This window comes from Arabidopsis thaliana, chromosome 3 (genome assembly GCF_000001735.4).
Source record: "Arabidopsis thaliana chromosome 3, partial sequence".
NCBI classification, from domain to species: domain Eukaryota; kingdom Viridiplantae; phylum Streptophyta; class Magnoliopsida; order Brassicales; family Brassicaceae; genus Arabidopsis; species Arabidopsis thaliana.
In genome coordinates, this window is record NC_003074.8 from 1,508,749 (window position 1) to 1,522,140 (window position 13,392).

At 36.4% G+C, this 13,392-nt stretch overlaps 4 protein-coding genes across 8 annotated transcripts; 1 reads left to right on the forward strand and 3 right to left on the reverse strand.

Moving 5' to 3' along the window:
* Positions 1-1,411: 1,411 nt before the first annotated feature.
* Positions 1,412-4,553, forward strand: MIRO3 (MIRO-related GTP-ase 3; the record flags this gene model as incomplete). 3 transcript variants are annotated; one of them, NM_111404.1, is made up of 11 exons in its annotated part: positions 1,412-1,623; positions 2,018-2,150; positions 2,275-2,424; positions 2,524-2,700; positions 2,784-3,038; positions 3,133-3,201; positions 3,287-3,342; positions 3,424-3,505; positions 3,580-4,143; positions 4,228-4,408; positions 4,486-4,553. In NM_111404.1, the coding sequence occupies 11 exons, from the start codon at positions 1,412-1,414 to the stop codon at positions 4,551-4,553; spliced, it is 1,947 nt and encodes a 648-aa protein (NP_187182.1). The 3 variants fall into 3 exon arrangements, with proteins under 3 accessions (NP_187182.1, NP_001327040.1, NP_001327041.1); NM_001337576.1 differs by lacking the exons at positions 1,412-1,623; positions 2,018-2,150 and having other exon boundaries at positions 2,166-2,424; NM_001337575.1 differs by lacking the exons at positions 1,412-1,623; positions 2,018-2,150 and having other exon boundaries at positions 2,166-2,424; positions 4,228-4,553.
* AT3G05320 (O-fucosyltransferase family protein) lies at positions 4,314-6,820 on the reverse strand. Of its 3 annotated transcripts, none has more exons than NM_001337578.1 (2): positions 6,661-6,820; positions 4,314-6,292 (listed from the first exon to the last, which is right to left on the reverse strand). In NM_001337578.1, exon 2 carries the CDS (start codon positions 6,145-6,147, stop codon positions 4,810-4,812), a length of 1,338 nt encoding a protein of 445 aa, NP_001327824.1. In that variant the 5' UTR covers positions 6,148-6,292; positions 6,661-6,820; the 3' UTR covers positions 4,314-4,809. The 3 variants fall into 3 exon arrangements, with proteins under 3 accessions (NP_001327824.1, NP_001327823.1, NP_187183.3); NM_001337577.1 differs by having other exon boundaries at positions 6,411-6,818; NM_111405.4 differs by lacking the exon at positions 6,661-6,820 and having other exon boundaries at positions 4,650-6,171.
* A 1,840-nt stretch (positions 6,821-8,660) lies between these two features.
* AT3G05327 (Cyclin family protein) lies at positions 8,661-9,851 on the reverse strand. Its single transcript, NM_001035565.3, has 3 exons — positions 9,479-9,851; positions 9,146-9,388; positions 8,661-9,055 (listed from the first exon to the last, which is right to left on the reverse strand). The coding sequence occupies exons 1-3, from the start codon at positions 9,649-9,651 to the stop codon at positions 8,833-8,835; spliced, it is 639 nt and encodes a 212-aa protein (NP_001030642.1). The 5' UTR covers positions 9,652-9,851; the 3' UTR covers positions 8,661-8,832.
* A 257-nt stretch (positions 9,852-10,108) lies between these two features.
* Positions 10,109-13,161, reverse strand: ATN (cyclin family). Its single transcript, NM_111406.5, has 4 exons — positions 12,322-13,161; positions 11,839-11,981; positions 11,663-11,721; positions 10,109-11,456 (listed from the first exon to the last, which is right to left on the reverse strand). The coding sequence occupies exons 1-4, from the start codon at positions 12,409-12,411 to the stop codon at positions 10,414-10,416; spliced, it is 1,335 nt and encodes a 444-aa protein (NP_187184.2). The 5' UTR covers positions 12,412-13,161; the 3' UTR covers positions 10,109-10,413.
* Positions 13,162-13,392: the final 231 nt, after the last annotated feature.

Genomic DNA, 13,392 nt, shown 5'->3' on the forward strand with positions numbered 1-13,392 from the left:
TTTCTTTCCTGCATGTTTAACTATCAATCCATCTAAGAAACCGAAAATATTAGAAAATATTAATATTTTTACCGGCGAATTCGACGGTGGCATGGTCTTGATCTGGAACAACAGACTACGACCGTCACAAATAAAACAACAGAGAACAGATCAGAAGAATCAAACGCACACTGTTGCATGCAAAGAAATATAAAATTTTGATGAGCTTACAGTTACAGAAGCAGAGACTTTCTGTGTTTCGGTGATAGTGTTATTCTCGCCGGACATCGTCCGATTCTTTAATGTTTATCAGTTTATGCGCTTTTCCGATTCTCCCGTCCGTCACACAGCTCTCTGACTCTGAGGAACAAAGTGGGCTCTCAAACTGAACTACTCTGGCCCAATGGGCTTTGATCTAATACTTTTTTTTGTATTGCGATATGTCTGTGTGTCTTATTCATAATTTTAATGTCCCGCCATTTTCAAATAATACATTCCTATGTACATCTCCGTTGTTAGCATGCCATTCATATTTATTTTTTTGACAATGCAAGTCATTCGTATTTCAAACTAAAAAATTACATTTTTTGATTTTTCATATACAATCAAGTCTACTAGTAACTGCAAGATTTTGCCGAGGTGTATTTTGATAAATGTGCGATAAAAATTAGACCCTTAAAAATAAATGAATGTGTTACTTAATTATATATATTTAATAACAATTCAAATCTAACAACATATCTACTAATGCACTGTGTTATTATGTTCTTCAGATTTGATGCCCATTGTTATGTGTTTATTTGTAACTTAAATTTTGTCTGTATAAATTAAAAGGGATATTAACAAAGAAACTATATTATTATTATAATGCAAGATAAGGATATTCAAATTAATGCATGCAATTAAAAGCTTTGAACCCAAAAAAGGTAAAAACAGAAGAATACTAAGAAAACCAGTTGTATCCACGTCAAGATCCTCAATCTCCTTCGTCCGATGCTCTTCCACAAACGCCAATTTCACCGTTAAAAAACAAAACCTATTCACTAAGTAGACACATGGCTAATTTACTGGAAATGGCTAATGATAAATTAATCAATATATAACATTAGACGAAATAACAAAGAAGAAAAACATGACATAGTTGTAGAAGAATAAGAAGAATAAGCTTTGTTAACGCCTTTTGATATCTTAGGTTTCTGAGACACTGTAAGATTCTCTGATCATTTGCTCTCTTTCTCTGTTTCAGTAATTACATATTGTGGGTTGTAGAAAAGCTGTATCCTTTTCAACTTACAATACCTGAATCTTGATTCTTGAGTCTCAAAGTTCTCAGGGTTATGTTTAGTAATTTGAGATTGGCCATTGTGTTCAGTCTCATGATCAGTATCTGTTTATTCTGAAAGTATTTGATGTTGTTTGCAAAGATCAGATGATGTGGATGGGTGTGGGAGATTCTAGTGGCTCGCCAAAACCGATAAGAATCGTTGTGGTTGGTGAAAAGGGCAGTGGAAAATCAAGCTTGATTATGGCTGCAGCAAGAAATACTTTCCATCCAAACATCCCTTCTCTGTTACCTTACACCAATTTACCTTCTGAATTCTTCCCTGACCGTATTCCCGCTACTGTTATCGACACTTCTTCAAGGTAAATGTTTCTCCTGATTCTATACACTATACATTGACATCAAAAAGGTTATGCATAGAATTTTCTGATAAGGTTTTGTGGATAAGGCAAAGATAATTGAATTTATTGTTATTAATAGTTTAATATTTTGTCGATAACCGGGGTTAATCCTAGGCCGAAACCGGTCTAATCCCCGAGGTTTTATAGAAAAGCCGGATATTTTTTCCATTTAAGGTGTATACATTATTAGCCAAGAGGGAAGTACGACAATTTGTCTAGAAGGTGGAACTCGATCCTTGGCTTTTGACACACATGCCTAGTCCTCAACCCGTGCGAAACAAACCACTGAGCCACGCGCTCTTGGTTAGAAATCGAATCTTTATACTATTGATGTCTCTGTTGATTAAATCTGCAGACCGGAAGACAAGGGAAAGGTAGTTAAGGAAGTTAGGCAAGCAGATGCAATTGTTTTGACATTTGCATTTGATAGACCGGAGACTCTTGACCGTTTGAGTAAATACTGGCTTCCTCTGTTTCGACAATTAGAGGTTAATAATTTGCTTCTTTTCTTTTTCTTTCTTCTCCTTGCAAGCAGTAAACTATTTGCAATCCCCTGAAGTATTGTAATATTTCTTATTAAAAAGTTTGTCTTGTCACTCTTTTATTGAACAGGTGAGAGTTCCTATCATAGTGGCAGGTTATGAAGTTGATAACAAAGAGGCTTATAATCACTTCAGCATTGAACAAATAACATCAGCTCTGATGAAACAATATCGAGAGGTCGAGACATCTATCCAGTGGTCTGCTCAGAGGCTAGATCAGGTCCCTTTGCTTTGCTTGAGATCTTAACTTTACGCATTCTAAGAACTGAAAGTTGGATCTTTGTGATGAATCTGGCTAGTTTTGATTTTCAATTTTCAGGCTAAAGATGTTCTCTACTATGCACAAAAAGCGGTTATTGACCCAGTAGGACCTGTGTTTGATCAAGAAAACAATGTACTGAAGCCTCGCTGTATCGCTGCCTTGAAACGTATCTTCTTACTCTCTGACCATAACATGGATGGTATTCTTAGTGACGAGGAGTTAAACGAGCTTCAGGTTTCTTCTTATTCCCTCTCTTTCATATTGTTCTTCTTGAGTGCTTTTATCAGACAGTTTTAAAAGGTTTTTTTTTTAAACAGAAAAAATGCTTCGATACACCATTGGTGCCTTGTGAAATTAAACAAATGAAAAACGTTATGCAAGTCACGTTTCCACAAGGAGTTAATGAAAGAGGACTCACATTGGATGGTTTCTTGTTTCTAAACACACGTTTAATCGAAGAAGCAAGAATCCAAACACTATGGACTATGCTCAGGAAATTCGGGTATAGTAACGATCTAAGACTTGGAGATGATCTAGTTCCTTATTCATCATTCAAACGCCAAGCTGATCAGGTAAAAAATCTACAGAAATAGAACTCTGTTTTTTGCCTTCATTGTGACTATTTGTTGCTGTTTCTGATCAGTCAAATCTTTTGTCATTGTGTAGAGTGTTGAGCTAACAAATGTAGCTATTGAATTCTTAAGGGAAGTCTATGAGTTTTTCGACAGTAACGGTGTAAGTTCTTCTTTTTTTCTATTTTATGTCTTAGGTAATATTAGATACTTGTAGGATTCTAAAAAATCATATTTGAATTTCTCAGGACAATAACTTGGAACCTCATGAAATGGGATATCTCTTTGAAACTGCACCTGAAAGGTAACATTTTCGACGTTTCAAATGACCGCAATTTCTGATTACAGTGTTCTAATTCCATACTGATTGAATCATTAATTACAGTCCTTGGACTAAACCTCTGTATAAGGATGTTACAGAGGAAAATATGGATGGAGGATTATCTCTTGAAGCTTTCCTCTCACTGGTAATCAAAACAAGTTTTGTAAATATCTTTAAGAGGAACCTATTAAAGATTTGACATTTTTCCTGTCTTTGCAGTGGTCATTGATGACACTAATTGATCCACCTAGGAGTCTGGAATATCTGATGTACATTAGATTCCCATCTGATGATCCATCTTCAGCGGTTCGCGTAACTAGGAAGCGAGTTCTTGATCGCAAGGAGAAGAAATCCGAAAGAAAAGTTGTTCAGTGTTTTGTGTTTGGTCCCAAGAATGCTGGAAAGTCTGCATTGCTCAATCAGTTTATCGGAAGGTCATACGATGATGACAGCAACAACAACAATGGATCAACTGATGAACATTATGCTGTAAATATGGTTAAAGAACCTGGAGTGATTTCAGATACAGATAAAACTCTGGTGCTAAAGGAAGTTCGAATTAAAGATGATGGATTCATGTTATCAAAAGAAGCATTGGCTGCTTGTGATGTAGCAATCTTCATCTATGATTCTTCTGATGAGTACTCGTGGAACAGAGCCGTTGACATGCTTGCTGAGGTTGCAACCATTGCCAAAGATTCCGGTTACGTGTTTCCCTGCTTAATGGTCGCAGCAAAAACTGATCTCGATCCATTCCCAGTGGCAATTCAAGAATCAACTAGAGTAATACTAATCTATATATCTTCTTGATTTTCAGGAATATTGTAAACATAAGTTGATTAATGAGTCATATACTGAATTTTGCAGGTTACACAAGATATAGGGATTGATGCTCCAATACCAATCAGCTCTAAATTGGGAGATGTCAGTAACTTGTTTCGGAAGATCTTAACCGCGGCAGAGAATCCCCATTTGAATATTCCAGAGATTGAGTCAAAGAAGAAAAGGAGTTGCAAGCTAAACAACAGATCTCTAATGGCGGTTTCAAGTATGTTCAGTTCTTGGATTCCAAAATGTTTGATCAAATGCTTCTGTATCTCATCATGATTCCAAATGTTTTAACAGTCGGGACAGCGGTTTTGATCGCCGGGCTGGCTTCTTTCCGTCTCTACACCGCAAGAAAGCAGAGTTAATTCTTAGCTGAAGAAAGTTCCCAGACCTGCAATTTTCATTGTTGTTGTTTGTGCAAAGATGCCTTGTTCCATAAGCAATGAATTGTTTTCTATAGATTTACTTCTAATCATGAACAGAAGGACAGATTATTTAAAAAACTAAAAAGAAGATCTAAGCATTGTTCTTTTTCCTGTAAAATTTACACAACTTTTTTTTACCCCACAAATAAACGAATTGTATAGAAAAGCCAAAAAAAACTAGACCTAAAATGCCAGTTCATCCACTAGAACAAGAAACAGAATTTGAGCCATAGCTAATAGCTTGCAAGCTCGAATGAGTCATATTTGTCATCCATCTCCTTGGAACTCCGTTTGATTCACCAGCCAGATTATATGCATAAGATCTCCACTTGTTTCCACCATCTTTACAAGAACTCATAAACCCTAACCTTCTCGCTTTCTGTGTCCTCTCAAGAACAATGAGACTAGAGAAAGTCGAAAAGCTATTACCAACAAAAACATCCGCTCTTAAACACACCTCGTAATCTATAGCCGATTGTATCAAATATGAATACTTCCCATATATCTCCTCTTTAACCCCAAGCTTCTTCTTCTCAAATGGTATTAAACCGTCTCTCCAACCACTTAAAACCGATGAATCTTCTTCTTTTTCTTCTAAGAGAGTATCTGCTACTGCAAGGTAAAGAACTGTTGGAGTCTTTAAACCTGAAATGTTCCCTACTCTGTCCAAAATCTCTCTTTTACTACTACAAATCTCTGAGATCTTTTTCCGTTGCTCTAGTTTCTTACAATGTATCATCCAATCTATCTCTATTCTCATGTGAACCGCAACAAAAGGTACCGGACCGAGGATTTCGGTTTTCGATGCGAGTTTTGCCCTTTCTGCCTCACCTGCTTCTCGGATTTTCATCACAACCTTATCTGCTTCTCTTGAGATTTCATCAACCACCACCATACACTCAAAGACCTTAGCATAGTCTTCAACAGGCCAATGATCGTGCCACAAGAACGGGTTTTTCCCTATGAGACGGATCACTTCAAACTCATCGATGGACTCGTTACGAGCGGATTGTTTCAAGTGTTCCAAGTCTCTTTCAACCGTCCATCTTCTTCCACTACCTTTCTCTAGATCAAACACTTGTGCTCTGTTTTTAACATCCGAGAACCGAGAAAGCCGCACAAACCCTGAACAGAGAGAGTTGAATCTTTCAAACTGAAACACTTTATCAAACGGAATGGGACGAAGCTTATCAACTTCCTTGTAGAACAAGGAAGCACTTAGACTAGGCATGAGAAGCGTTCTGTTCATCATTCTTGCCGTCAAGCAAGCTCTAGCAAAAGCTATCTTCTGATTGTTTAGTCCCCAGACGATCTGAGGAACCTCGAGAAACTTATCAGTTCGGATTCCACCGGTTGAGGAGGAATCTGACATGTGACGATCTCGAAACAATAAGCTATTGCTCAGAGCGTTTCTGGGAGAGTAAGAGAGTAACAGAGCTCTGTAGAACAGAGCAATACCAACAAGAACAAGACATTTGCAAGCAACAGACTTTGAAAAGATTCTCAGATTCTTAGAACTTAACGGAGAATTCATCCGAGAGAGAGAGAGAGAGAGAGAGAGAGAGAGAGAGAGAGAGAAAATTGTCGCTATATCGCTTCAGATTTCACTTCTTTTCCAACTCAAAAATCCAAACTTTCAGATGAAATCAAAATCTGAGTCGAGTGGAAATGTCAGAAACCTGCATGAATCGAAGTAATTAGAGTAATCAGACACCAAAAGTAACATGCATGCAATTGCAGACAGAGGTAAGAACCCTAAAATCCCAGAAGATAAAAAGTTTCAAACTTTTTGCAAACCTTCAGGGAGATTAGTTAAATCCTCGAACTTGACATGCAAATCGATTTCAGAAGAAACCCAGATGGGCAGAAGACATTCACTTTATCGATCAGGATTAAATCAAAAATCGCATCTTTTTAGGTGTAAGTTTGCAGGTGAAAAATCACAAGGAATAAAGCCCAAAAGAGGGAATTTTTAGAACAAACCAAACTCTAGAAAACCTAGAGAAAGAAAGAGATTGACAAATTACAAGGACAATTTCTGCCTTACCTTTTTATTAATTTCTGGTTTTGTTTTCCTTAATCTGGCAATATTTTGAAGAAGAGACAAATAAGTCCCATAAACCCAGAATAGAAAAAAAAATATGGAAATTGACGATCAAAATCACGCTCCAATCACGGATTATCATTTTTTTTTTTTTTTTTTTTTTGGAGAACGCTTTAAAGCAAAGCAAAGCAAAGCGAAGAGAGAATCAAAAAGAATAATTTAGTCAGAAAAAAAAGAATCCATCGTAATCACTGACAACTAAGAGAACCCACAAGAATATGCAAATTGAGGTTTCGATATGTGGAAAATTAATTTTAAAAGAAGCTTCTTGAACAGAATCACGGAGAAAAGTGCCAAAGAAGGGAAGATTTGAAGTGATATCTTGTGAATAAATTAAAGATTGATAGGTAAGATTGGTGGATATATTAATATTTAATAATGTGGTTAGGGTTTGGTGAAATCTATATTTTTTTTAAGTTCACGCGTTATGTCTAATTATGCGTTTGCAACGTTATAATACCGAGGCATCATTAAGGAGAATTTCTTTTTGCCTCAATTAAAGGAAATCATATACTAGTGATAAATGGCCTCGAACAAGTCGCTATATTCGTTTTCTTTATCAACTTCGCAATCTCACCAACTGTTCAATCAAATAAACAAGTATTCTTTTATACGTTTAATTGATTATGTATACAAGATGCTAATTTTGTGATCTTCTTACGAAAAAGATGTCATTGCTAGACTGATAATTTGTGAATTGTTAGACTCCTTTTATAATTTTTATTTTTTTCAGCAAATTGATATTTTGATTAGTCCAAAAGCACATGGTCGTCCACATTACACAGTAGCTAATTATCGCTTATCACGATGCGACATCGTTTTAGCCACTTTGCCATGTTGCCTCCCCCTTGTTTTTTGAGAAATAAAGTTTTTGTATTTTCTTCTTCTAAAAATTTATGTAATTAAAAAGACATTTTTGCGTGCTTGTCTCATTCATAAGTCAACGAGTTAAGGCATTACCATTAGATTGTCGAAAGTCAAAACAGACGGTTTCCCAATTTTTCTGTTTGTTGCATTAATGTCAATCAGTTTCAGATTCATATTGGCCACCAAAGAAGCTAAATAGTTTAATAGTGTTATACCATGTGCAGCTAAAAGAAAAGAATAACCATGCATGTATTTTAATCTTTAAATGGTTGTCAGAAAGAGTATCACACTTTTCATTAATGCCTTTGCAACATGCAACATGGAACCGACGAGGAAACTCAAACGCAATTTCTACAACCCAATAGTATCACATACATTAATACTCCTACAAGCTTGTGTGAAAGGGATTGGGGACCCAATTTGATGGTGGTTAAATAAAATACTATTTATACTTAGAAGTCAAAAAAGTGTTCAAAATTTAAGAAAATAACGGAAAGTGTGAAAACTTTGTCTGGGTTAAGAAAACATGTATGGTTAACAATGTTTATTCTTTCTTCTAATAATCATATATTTATGTCAGTATCATAATACCATCATCATACCCACCGCTCTAATACGCGTATCCGACCTCTCGATCGTATCTGTCAATCACATTCACAAAGAGCAATACCGCGGAAAATACTTTAGACCAAAGACTCTCGGAAAAGTTTGGTCCGCGTAAATTTGTTTGGGTTGTCATACTTATTTGTTTCTTTATTTTTTTCCCAAAATTTATTAAAGGATCACTTTTTCAAAATTAAATTTATTATATGATCACTCATGATTTTTGGATCAGGTTTGGGCCGAACATATAGTGGACCAAATTGGTCTAGGGCCCAACATTGAAAAGCCGAAAAAATGGAATATTTTCATGTACCTGGACCCTTTCAGTGGGCTCAACGAACGACGAAGTAATTTATCATAGTCATGTTTGATGTTTCTGTCAGTTTTGCGAGTGGATTAACATTTATTGTACAATCTTGAGGTCTGAAGAAGAGATTGTAAAGTTTGTTTATTAACAAAAAGGGAGTTGTAAAAGAAGCTTTGCCAGAAATTACTTGAGCAATAAGAAAAGAATTGTTTAGATTCCAAACTTAAATATATTTTAGTTCTTGTGCTCATGACAAAACACATAATTAGTTTGACAATAAACTGAAGAAAATAAGATCTAACCAATGTTTTTTTCCCCGTCTTTTGAGTTTTGCTATATCAAATCGCTTGGCAGCTACAAGCTATCTCTCCAAGAACTGTTCTAAGTTTTCTTGAATCACAAGGCACCGTTTCTTTCTGCAACATGAGACAGTGTTTCTCGAAAGTCTCCGTTGTAATATATAGCCTGAAATCAACATCAACCAAGAACGTTCTCTCCAGCCTATTCATCTCTTCAGTGCTCACTCCTCCGATTTTTGCATAATATGCGTTGTTATAACACCTAAACTCCAGAAAAGACAACATACTCATAACTCTAGTTATAATAATGTAGAGTATATGTGAGATATTTTATGTCTAAGAAGATATTAACTGGCGTTCCAAGAATTTTGCTGCGACCAAGAGACTGGTGATGAGAAGGCGATGAACGTTGAGTGATGTGAGACGACGAGCCGTACTGGTAGCCTCTGGTCTCTGTAGATATCTAAGGATGTAGGCAAAAGCTGCAACGAAACACACAGGGCTACACTGAGCATACCTATGGATTCTTTCTGTGTAACGATAAATGCTTAACGATGGTGCTTTTGAGCCATGGAACATAGTGATCTCATCAGCCCTGTTTACATGAGATTCAAATATAAGAACGGAGGATGTAGAAACTATAGATACAAAGAGAAATCTCAATTCAGACATTAAGAAACTAAACTTGTTGTGTCTTGTGTGGAATTTTTTTTTGTTCTTCTGAATCATCTTCTCGAGGGTAGAAGCGAGAAGGGTTATGACTCGAGGAGGGGTAGAATCAGGAGGCTGATCAGAATCTTCTAGAAGACCTAACCATTGGAAGAGTGATGAGTTGGTGGAGTTTCTAGAAGTTTCCATTTTTGTGTTGGAATTGTTTGAGAGAGCTTTAGATCTTCTCTCTGATTGTTTTTTTTGCTTGAGGTAGGAGCTTGTGTAAATGGAAGGTCCGAAGCAAATTTGAAGCTCTTTTGTTAAAGTTTTGCTACTTTAGATTCTTTTCTTTGAGAGAGAGTAACGTGTAGTATCTTGCTCAACAAGTATATATTATTGTGTGTGGAGATGTTGTGAGGCCCAATCGATTGTTTTGTTTTGGATGGCTAACCACAGTTTCATCTTTAATGCTTTTATGTCATGAAAAGGCAAGAGAGAAACTGAGAAGTGATGACTTAAAGCAAAAGGAAGCAAATTACCTAATTGGTAGCCCAACTTTTATTAGACTTTTATGAAATTGGTGTTCCATATTGCCTATTGGCTTTTGATAACACTACAAAGTTCCATGGAAAGTAGACAAGCTCTAAAGGTCCACTACAGAGATCCACATAACAAGTTAACTATTATTTGTCATCACAAATATCTTTAAGAAAATGTAGCATAGTGGTACCCTCAAATTACACCCACATTTGAACAAAAGTAATTCCAATAAATAATGTTTTCCTCCATATATTTTCTTGACGATAAAACAATAACTTATCAACGATACACAAACACATCAAAAACTAAGATAATATCTTCTTTCATTAAAAACTCTCTCATATTAGATTCTCCTTATCGAGAATCTCTTAGGAACCAAAACCGGACGCTGTTTCAATCCACTCACCATCTCATGATCATCGCACTTGGCTACACTTTCCTGCTCTTCATTGGAGATACAAACCTCATAGCTAGTCTCGATGGCGAAAATGACCTCCTGAACTTTGCAGCCGTTGACAGCTTCTGCGACTTGTTGCACACCCTAGTTGGAGAAATCGAAGCTTTGGGTGACTTCTTACAAAAGTTACCATTTCTTGTTGGAGAAAGAAATGCTTGAAGTGTGACTCTTTTCGGAGAAATAGACGACTTACGAGCCAAGTTACTGCCATTTCTCGTAGGAGTAAATGATCTTCTGAGCTTAGCAGCAGTTGATAGCTTTGGAGACCTCTTTCCCGTATTTCTAATAGGAGAAATCGACGCTGACTTCTTTCCTAAGTTAACAGTTCTTGTCGGAGACCTGGAGCCTCTAGGTGACTTCCGAACCGAGTTACTGCCATTTCTTGTAGGAGAAACCAAGACCTTAGGTGGGCTCCTGATCTTGACCTGAAACTTAGATGCTGATGTGGGAGGAGATTTGATTAAGAACTTGTAAGGCGTTTCTTTATTGTTCTTGATGCTGGATATCTCATTTCTGGCTATGACCGGAGACATTGTTCTACTGAACTTTGCTTGTTGTGTAGCGGTACCGGAAATAAATAGAGGGTTCGGAAAAAGAACCGCCTTTTTAACCCAAGGTTTGTGCTTTGGTGAAACCCTGTTGGCCAAATGCCGAAAACTATTCTCACCATTATTTCCCTTTACTTGTGGAGAGATGGTTCTGAACGCAATTCTTGAGCGTGCCCTTTGTAGAGATGGAGGAGAATCTGATTCTGATCGTCTGTTCTGCTTCTCTTTCTTCCTTCTTGCTTTGATATTGCTACTGACAGTTTCAGGATTCTGTTCCCGGGATTTTTGTTGTGTCTCGGGTGTTTTAGGGCCATCGTCTTCTTGTGACATTGTTAATCTCCTGGACTTTCTACTCTTCTTTGGTGCTATGGCGTCCACAATGTCTCTTGTGACCTGTGAGGCTTGTAAGATTTCATTTACAGTCTCTCCTAGTAGCATTGCTGGGAGTGACATTTTCCTCCAATCTCCTACATTACACAAAACAAAGATTACACATTACACAATCTGCAGGACCTAAAACTACCTTGGTGACACAAAGAACTTTTGATCCGATAATGTAATGAAAATTCGACAAGATTACAAAACTTAATTAATTATCCTTTACAGCTTCTGTTGTGACCTATTATACTTATTGCTTGTGAATATATGTGTGAGAATCAGAGAGAGAATTTACCTGGTGAGGAAGCAGGAAACTTCCCTACTGGAGATTTCTTATTAGTAGCATTCTTGATCCTACAACAATATGTAACAAGGGAGAAATCAAAACCCGAATAAAAAGCTACTGAGTTTGAGATAGCACTAGTGTTTCTATTAGTGAAGTTTTGGATTTTGTCTCTTTTCTGAGTTTACCTTAAAGTTTCTTGCTTGCATCTAAGACTAGTCTTCAAGTAAATTCTAGTGCTTCGAGGGCTAAGGTTCACACCAGAGACAACTTTGGTTCCTCCTGCAATTGTGTACTGTAGCTCTTGCAGTCTTTCCATACATTTATCAACCTTCACAATCATACCAAAATTGACAATAATCAGCTAAACAGATCCCTCTAATGTTAGATCCTAAATTCTCATTCATACCCAAATTAAGAAACTAGCATAAGAATCCTCTTGAAACCCAACAAGAACACATCAATTGAATATAAAACCAATTACTTATTATAATCCAATAAAACAAAGATCTTTAAATTGGGGTCAGAAAATCGACAATTTTATTAATTTGTTACTAAGTAAAGCTTCAAACATAGTGGGAAGGAGCCTTAGAACTGGAGCGTTTGCAAATTCTGATAAAATTAAAGCAGTAAACTTTATGCTAATCTTTGTATTAAATTGGATAAAATACCTTGTTGATCGTTTCCTTGAGAAGATCTGAGTTGAGAGGAGGCACCACCATCGCCACTTTCCTCTGCTTCTGTGGGGTTCTTGCAACCATCTTCTATATATATTTTCTTTAAATTCTCACTAGATTAACCCAAAAACTTCTCTCTGTTTGAAAACTGGGTTTTGAAGATAAAAAGCTCAAGCCTTTGTAAGAAAACCACCCATAACAAGATCCTCACAACAGCTTCAAGAAACCCAGATTTCTCTCTCACTCTCTCTTTCCTTCTCTCGATCTCAATCACTCTAGAATGTCTTTTTAGGTTACGGACACCAACATAAACGCGAATCCTATCTTCGATTTGGGTCTTGTGTGCTGTGTCTATTTGGGTCTTGTCGGAACGTAAAGTCAATTAGGCACGGGAACTGAGAGAGAGAGCGGATAAAGGTGTTCACTTTCGTAACGGATCTTTCGTTACTATTTAATTTTATTTATTTTTTTGTCCCAACGGTCTAATACGCTTACTCATAACGGCTATCTTTTTTTAGTGTGTGTGAGCCAATTTTACTTTATAATCTTCAAACTAAATTGGTGTGAATTTAGTGGCCTGTGGGACTACATGAGCCGTTAGCCCGTTATGTAGTATTTTTATTTTTTTGAACTCCAAAATTGTAAATGCCAAATTATCTCTAGGGTCTAGAAGATTAATCTTGGGAGAATTTTTCTAAGCTTTGAACATAAGATTTCAAATTTTTTTTTTTTTTAATTCAACATTACTATAACTTCGTATATATTTTATTTTTTCAAAGTAAACCTCTAAACAATGACGTAAAAGAGAGCTTCCTTCTTTTCCCTTTAAAACCAATCGAGTCATGTGACTTTTTATTTGAATGCCTTTTTAACTTAGTTCCCTCATTGTGGTTCAACTCTTACTAAACATCGACATATCTAAAGTCGACTTATAATCAACTAGGAATCAACAAATAACACAGTCATGGAAACTTCATCAATTTCTTCTGTGGATTCAAATATTTAACCATGAACGTTCCCAATTCTGGTTCATTGAAAATGTAACCAATGTAATATACGACATTA

Coding starts and splice junctions, on each gene's coding strand:
- AT3G05320 (NM_001337578.1), bottom strand. CDS start 6,147: ATGAATTCTCCGTTAAGTTCTAAGAATCTGAGAATCTTTTCAAAGTCT.
- ATN (NM_111406.5), bottom strand. CDS start 12,411: ATGGTTGCAAGAACCCCACAGAAGCAGAGGAAAGTGGCGATGGTGGTG. Junction 11,982..12,321: donor TCAAGGAAACGATCAACAAG/GTATTTTATCCA, acceptor ATGATTGTGAAG/GTTGATAAATGTATGGAAAG. Junction 11,457..11,662: donor GTTTCCTGCTTCCTCACCAG/GTAAATTCTCTC, acceptor TGTGTAATGTAG/GAGATTGGAGGAAAATGTCA.
- AT3G05327 (NM_001035565.3), bottom strand. CDS start 9,651: ATGGAAACTTCTAGAAACTCCACCAACTCATCACTCTTCCAATGGTTA. Junction 9,389..9,478: donor TTCCACACAAGACACAACAA/GTTTAGTTTCTT, acceptor TCATGTAAACAG/GGCTGATGAGATCACTATGT. Junction 9,056..9,145: donor GCAAAATTCTTGGAACGCCA/GTTAATATCTTC, acceptor TCTGGAGTTTAG/GTGTTATAACAACGCATATT.